Below are 7717 nucleotides of genomic sequence, written 5' to 3'. Positions count from 1 at the left end.
TCAATCTTTTTATCTCAAACCAAAATGTCGTTGGTGTATAGCACAAAAAAAATTAATTGGCCTTGCCGTTCCAATAGTTTTGGAGGAGACTGTATACTGTTAGAGCTTAAAGTTAACCTCACAAAAGTGAGTACACCCCTCACATTTTTGTAAATATTTGATTATATCTTTTCATGTGACAACACTGAAGAAATGACACTTTGCTACAATGTAAAGTAGTGAGTGTACAGCTTGTATAACAGTGTAAATTTGCTGTCCCCTCAAAATAACTCAACACACAGCCATTAATGTCTAAACCGCTGGCAACAAAAGTGAATACACCCGTAAGTAAAAATGTCCAAATTGGGCCCAAAGTGTCAATATTTTGTGTGGCCACCATTATTTTCCAGCACTGCCTTAACCCTCTTGGGCATGGAGTTCACCAGAGCTTCACAGGGTGCCAGTGGAGTCCTCTTCCACTCCTCCATGACGACATCACAGAGCTGGTGGATGTTAGAGACCTTGTGCTCCTCCACCTTCCGTTTGAGAATGCCCCACAGATGCTCAATAGGGTTTAGGTCTGGTGACATGCTTGGCCAGTCCATCACCTTCACCCTCAGATTCTTTAGCAAGGCAGTGGTCATCTTGGAGGTGTGTTTGGGGTCGTTATCATGCTGGAATACTGCCCTGCGGTGAGATACTGATATTCTGTGAGATACTTATATATATATATATATATATATATATATATATATATATATATATATATATATATATATATATATATATATATGTAAGCAACTAGTGATTAAATAATTAAGAGTCATCATCAGCTGCAGTTGAAATCAATTATGCTTTAAAAATATCTAAATGTTATTTCATCACTGTGGCACACACTACAATGAATGTCAGATATAATAGTACAGCATGACCTCAGTAGTTCCCCAAATTCCTTTTTATGTAAACCTCTTCCTCATTGCATTGACCGAGAAAGTCCAATTCAAGCACGTGTGGAATTGGAAAACCCACTGGTCTCGTCAGGTGAGGATTTTCCATCATGAGAGGTATAAAGCTTCTGCTCTCAGACAAAGGGACACAAACCACCTGGAAAGTAACTCAGACACAATGGCCCAGATTAGTGGTGCAGCTGTCATGTTTCTGCTGCTTCTGACAGTCAGTTTGTTCTGTCAAGACACTGCTGCTTGGGGTAAGATTTTCACTTTCTGTTTCTTTGTTATCAGTATGCAACTAGAAAGACAAATCTCTGCACACGTGAACTGCTCTTGGCATGTGGTATCTTTTTTTTGTTTCTTTTACTTCATGAATGAATGCCTTAAATTTACTACATTTCAATGTGTTCTGTACTGTGTAAAGGTACTGAGGATGAGCAGAAAAAAAAGTAGTTTGCTTTAAGAAACTAAAATCATACATGCTAATATACTTATTTCTTATTAATTGTTTAGCATGTTGCAGGCGATATTCTAAAGGACAGCTCCCTGTTCATTTAATCAGGGGATATTCAATCCAGACCATCCATGCAATCTGCAACATCAATGCTATTATGTGAGTTTCTGTATACATACACATGCATTTTCTTCTTTCATCTCTTTCCTCTTCTGTCATGCACTTCATTGAATAATCATATTAAAATCATTTGTTTTTATCCCGCTTGTTAGTTTCCACACATATGGAGGCAGAAAAATGTGTGCTGATCCAACTCAACCCTGGGTGACAGACAGCATCCAGAAACTAACGTAAGCATAAGCATATTTAAGCAATATGCCCATTTCTTGAAAGATTTTAGGTAAATAAAAGTAATTGTTTAGTCAACTGAAATTGTTTTCTTTCATCTCTAGGAAAAGAGTGTGGGCCCTGAAGAAGCAGAAGAAAGAGAAGCTGATATTGAATTAAGATTTATTAAGATCAGTACATTGAAGATTCAGTACATAAAATCTAATTTATTATTTTTTCATTAGTTTGTGTTTGTTAAACTGATTTCTGTGTTCTGAAAGCATAGTCAATGAGGAAGTGCTATTCGTATAAACACCGATTTTTCCCATCGTTAAAAAAACATGAAATAGCCTCCTAACATACACCTATATATGCCTACACATCATTATAAATATTAATTAAATTGTTGTGAATGCACCATCAATTGCTTAACATGATCCGTCTGACCTTTACAGGCCACTAAAATGGCTTCCTCTTTTGTCACAGAAAAGAGAACATGTGCATTTGGAAATTTTTAAATACTTTATAGATCAGAATAATAACAGGGCAGTGGTAGCTCAGTGGTTAAGACATTGGACAACTGATTGGAAAAAAGGTTCAAATCCCAGCACTGCCAAGCTGCTACTTGAGCAAGGCCCTTAACTCTCAACTGCTCAGTTGTATAAGTGAGAGTTGCTCTGGTTAAGGGTGTCTGCCAAATGTCATTATATATATATATATATATATATATATATATATATATATATATATATATATATATATATATATATATATATGAAAAGGCATCTATTTATTAATGTAATTTATATAAACATATTTATTACATACACAACTCATTAAGCAGGTGTCTATCCTGAGATCTGTACACAGTAAACCAAAGGTGGTTTTATTTATCACCTCTAAATGTCCAGGTGGGAATTTCCCACACCTGTACAGCAGGAAGCAAAACTGCAAAGATATAAGAGCAGAGGAATGGCTAGAATGCTGAAAATCTACAGACCTGTTTAATGAGTACAGCAAAAAGATGAGCCATTAATCAGAGAGCGACTTGCATTCTTGTCCAAACACACACGCACACAACACACACACACACACACATACACACACACACACACACACACACACACACACCCCTTGTCTTCTCTGTAATCAGCTTGACTGCAACAAGGCAAAGAAAAAGGATGACACAATACACATAAGCCTCAAGTTTGGGCACAAAAGAAGTTAAATTAAATTCAATTTTATTTGTGTAGCGCTTTTTACAATGGATATTGTCTTAAAGCAGCTTTACAGAAACATATAAACACAGGATACAGATTTTAAGTAGAGCTGCAACAACTAATCGATAAAATCGATTAGTTGGTCTGTGTGCGGTAAGGGGGAGATTTACTCATTACGTTACTTCTCTTCCGAAAACACGCTTCGGAGAGTAAATGCTAAAGTTGTCTCCCAAATTAAGTACTGTACACTTACACTGTGCACTCTGCACTACCGTCTAGTGTGTGGATTTTAGAAAGGTAATATCATCTCAAATAGAACACTAGCGGTTTTTTACTAACTGGAAGTATAATTCGCTTCCTAGTCGACAGTGCATGACGCCACATGGACGTAATGCGATGCCGCTAGCTTTAGCCTAATACCCAGTCCCCGACACTGACTTCCTTCAATTTACTATTTCTGTCAGTGTTACCTTTTATTCCCAACATGACCTCAGTCACCATCAGACGGAAGCGAAATCGTCACGCGACTGAGGAAGAAAGTGTGCGACCTCCAAGTCCTTTTATATTAAACACAGCAGAGAAGATCAAACTTTATAAAGCGGAGTTTGTTTAGCACGAGCATGACAGTGATGCGGTCGCAAGTTGCTTAAAAGGTTTAATTCAATTTAAGTTTATTGTCATTATATGTTGTATTTGCGCGCTTGCAGTGTAAATTCTGTCGTTTATTATAACGGAACTGATGTGTTAGTAACGAGGCCGCGTTACTGATCACGTGTAGTGTAGACGCAGTGATACAGTGTGCAGCGCGAGTAAGATCTGTAATGTCTAATTAAAACATTATGATCAAAAGTAAACATAAGTAAAACAACATGTCTAAAGGCAGTGAGTAACAGAAACCACAAGGTGCAGTGAAAGGGAGTTTTTATTATTAATTTAGGACTGTGGTTTAATTCTGTGCTTTTTGTGCATCCATAAAAAATAATGCATAAATACTATTAAATAAATTATATATAATATATATACATTCAAAAAAGCACTGAATTAAACTACAGTCCTAAATTAATAATAAATATTCATGTGTGTGTGTGTTGGGTTCTTTTCTGTTTTGGATAAACAGATGTGTAAAGTTTTAGTCTGAATTTATATTTGTAACACTCAGTTTATGGATTTTATGTTAAATAAACAACAACAAAAAAGTACTGAAAGTTTGCCCCGCCCCCCATCTGATTAATCGATCAATCGAAAAAATAATCGGCCAACTAATCGATTACGAAAATAATCGTTAGTTGCAGCCCTAATTTTAAGTGTGTTAATTTATCCCTACTGAGAAAGCCAGTGGCGACGGTGGCAAGGAAAATCTCCCTAGGATGATATGAAGGAGAAACATTGAGCGGAACCAGACTCAGAAGGGAACCCATCCTCATCTGGGTAACAACGGATAGTGTGAAAGTAAAAGAAAGTTCATTATGGTTTTTACATGAAGTCTTTGCTGAACTAGTCCACTGTTCACCAAAGGAGACCTGAGTGCAAAACTGCATGTGGTAATTGCAGTCCCAAGGCCATAGTAGAAACCATAGTCCCAGCAACCACCGTGAGAATGTCCATGTGGAATTGAGGTCCAAAACCATTTCATGGTACTTCAAGCAATCTCCAGGCTGCAGCCTCCAGTTGATGGGAGCTCCATCCAGTGGTAGGGCATCCGGATGGATCAGGCAGGTCCAGAGCGCAGAAAGGGTCGGGATCACTGGCATCTCCATAAAATCATGTGTGGCTCGACAGAAGGAGAGAGGAAGAGGGAGGTAAAGAGAAGGAGAAATCATTTGGTATGGTTACCAACCTGTGATGGATAAGACTGTGTACTTTGCGTAAAAGAAAGTCTATTCATGGTAAGCTTGAATAAAGAAATACGTTTTCAGCCTAGACTTAAACACTGAGACTGTGTCTGAGTCCCAAACACTAATTAGAAGGCTGTTCCATAACTGTGGGGCTTTGTAAGAGAAAGCTCTTCCCCCTGCTGTAGCCTTCACTATTTGAGGTACCAACAAATAGCCTGCACCTTTTAATCTAAGTACGCGTGACGGATCACAGAAGACCAAAAGTTTGCTTAAGTAATGTGGCGCGAGACCGTTTAGTGCTTTTGTAGGTTAGTAGTAGTATTTTTATAATCAATGCAAAATTTCACTGGGAGTCAATGCAGTGTGGATAAGATCGGGGTGATGTGTTCATATTTTCTGGTTCTAGTAAGGACTCTTGCAGCTGCATTATGGACTATCTGGAGCTTCTTTATGCTCCTACTGGAACATCCAGACAGTAAGGCATTACAATAATCTAGGCTAGAGGTGATGAGGCATTACAATAATCTAGCCTAGAGGTGAGGAGAGCATGAACGCATTTCTGCAATATGTAGTGACATTATATTTCTTATCTTAGCAATATTTCTGAGATGAAAGAAGACTGTCCTAGTTATACTATCTGCATGAGCGTCAAATGTGGTCAATAACCACACCAAGGTCTTTTACTGCTGCACGTGACAAAACGAAAAGACCAACCAGAGTAACTATGTAATCAGAAAGTTTACTTCTAGCTACACATGGTCCTAGTACAAGTACTTCTGTCTTGTCCGAATTAAGTAAAAGGAAGTTAATAAGCATCCAATGCCTAATGTCCTTAACACGTTCCTCAATTTTATTAAGCTGATGTTCATGAATATCTGCTGGTGCCAGTCAGTATTAAAGGGTTTCAGGCATTAGTGAGAAATGTTTGTAGATGGATCCCGTAGTAGTGAGGCACAATGTGGGATATGCACAGCGTTGGCTAGGGAGGCGGTGCTGGGGCCATCTACATAAGCTCTACATCAGGGAGACAAGGATGGTGGGGATTCCCCTCTGGGATTTCCCCTGGGAGCAGTCATGCAATGAGAACCTGAGGCATGCCTTTGACCAAGTGAGAGTAATTGATCGTCAACAAAACCAGCCTAATGTTGCACTAACATCCCGTACTTTCTATTATTAAGGATATGCTTGACATGGGAGTAATCGAGGAGTCTCATAGTGACATATGCATAAAATCGTGCAGGTTAAGAGATTCAGGTAACGTTCACATTGAACATTAGAATGGGAAAAAATACAGGCTGGTTTATGTCAAAAACTGGTGATCTCTTGGAATTTTCACACACAACAGTCTCTAGAGTTGACACAGGATCATGCAAAAGAAAAAAAACAGTGATGTGTGGGTGGAAACGCCTTGCTGATAAGAGGTCAGAGAGAACTGGTTTGAGCTGACAGCACTTTAATGGTATCTAATACTGTAAATAACCACTCTTTACAACTGCTGTAAGCACAAAAGCACCTCAGAACATACAACATGCTGAACCAGGAGGAGCCAACAAAAGGAATTTGAGGCTAAAGTGAACACAGGCCCACCTAAACGAAGATTGGGGAAAAATATCAGTTAGTTTTGGTGAACAAAAATCACTGTAAAGCTGTAAAAAAAAAAAAAAAAAAGCTGTAATTACTGCCAAAGGTGCTTCTACAAAGCACTGAATAAAGAATCTGAATATATATATATATAAATGTGAGATTTTAGATGTTTGTGATTTCTATAAGGGTTGCACAAAACTCATACCCCAACTTCTACAAACAAAATGCACAAAACCTTTGTTCAAATATAGGAAATAGTAGACTCATCATTCTTTACCATTGGTGCGCATCTGCAATGTATGTCCATTATAGGCAAAACCTGGTAAACTTGCTCGGAGGTAAAAAGACAATGTTCATTAACATGAAAATTATTTCATGTTATTAAAATAATATATTGCTCAATATTTATGGTTCTCTGTATTCCTGGGTGATCAGAACTGAGTTTGGTAAGAACCAACTGGATAAACTGCTTTTGTGCATCACTTTTTCTTTTTTGGCAGAAAGTCTGGGGGTATGGCCTCATCCCTCTGGGCTCTTATGATGTTGACCATAATTTCCCAGCAAATTGTAAATATTGTTGATAGATCTAGGGTAGATAGAGGGAGAACATTGCATAAGAAAATCCCTTTAATGGTGAGCTATCATATTTATCTGGTTGCACTATGCAAGGCTTTTGCATACATACTTCTGGGTTTGTGCCACTGATTTGTTGATGGTACCTCAGCATTCACGAATGAGCTCCTACTAGAGATTTGTTGTAGTTGGTTGGCATGAGCGCCGTATAGTCGGTTTTGTGAGGCAACCATGCTGGAGCCACAGTTAAAAGTGAAGGACTCCTTGACATACTATACTATGTCTTATAATAATAATAATAATAATAATAATAATAATAATAATAATAATGATAATATAATTGATAATTGAGGATCCATGTACAGAAAGTTTATTAACAAAGCCAAGCCATAATCCAAAACTCAATGTCATAATGATAGCAATGGTCAAACACAGACAGGTATGGATATCCAACAAAAAGTAGTCAAAAGGTCACGTCAGGGATCAAAACACAGGAATAGCAATCACAATATACAAGGCTCAGAACTAGATGCTAACGTTTGCAAGACATTACAAAGAAGTCATGTGCATTGGCCTAATATACCATTGTGTAGCACTGCTCTTTCTCATGCCTTTGGTGTAAACTATAGACTGTTGTGTGTGAAATTCCCAGGAAAACAGCAGTCTGAAATACTCAAACCAGCTCATACGGTTCCAACTCACATGCCATGATCAAAGTCAAAGAGATCATTCTCCATTCTGATGTTTGATGTGAACATTAATTGAAGCTTGTACATTTATTGACCTGTACCTGCA

At 37.9% G+C, this 7717-nt stretch overlaps 1 protein-coding gene across 1 annotated transcript; it reads left to right on the top strand.

The window, feature by feature from the left end:
• The first annotated feature begins 1075 nt into the window (after positions 1-1075).
• On the top strand, positions 1076-2364 carry LOC128624473 (C-C motif chemokine 20-like). The gene is made up of 4 exons (XM_053652156.1): positions 1076-1186; positions 1443-1542; positions 1656-1733; positions 1836-2364. Exons 1-4 carry the CDS (start codon positions 1105-1107, stop codon positions 1888-1890), a joined length of 315 nt encoding a protein of 104 aa, XP_053508131.1. The 5' UTR covers positions 1076-1104; the 3' UTR covers positions 1891-2364.
• Positions 2365-7717: the final 5353 nt, after the last annotated feature.

The sequence above is a fragment of the Ictalurus furcatus genome, chromosome 20, assembly GCF_023375685.1.
Source record: "Ictalurus furcatus strain D&B chromosome 20, Billie_1.0, whole genome shotgun sequence".
In the NCBI taxonomy this organism is placed as follows: domain Eukaryota; kingdom Metazoa; phylum Chordata; class Actinopteri; order Siluriformes; family Ictaluridae; genus Ictalurus; species Ictalurus furcatus.
Note: the sequence above shows the minus strand (reverse complement) of the source record. Positions and strands in the feature narration are given on the sequence as shown.

Coding starts and splice junctions, on each gene's coding strand:
- LOC128624473 (XM_053652156.1), top strand. CDS start 1,105: ATGGCCCAGATTAGTGGTGCAGCTGTCATGTTTCTGCTGCTTCTGACA. Junction 1,187..1,442: donor TCAAGACACTGCTGCTTGGG/GTAAGATTTTCA, acceptor TTAATTGTTTAG/CATGTTGCAGGCGATATTCT. Junction 1,734..1,835: donor GACAGCATCCAGAAACTAAC/GTAAGCATAAGC, acceptor TTTCATCTCTAG/GAAAAGAGTGTGGGCCCTGA.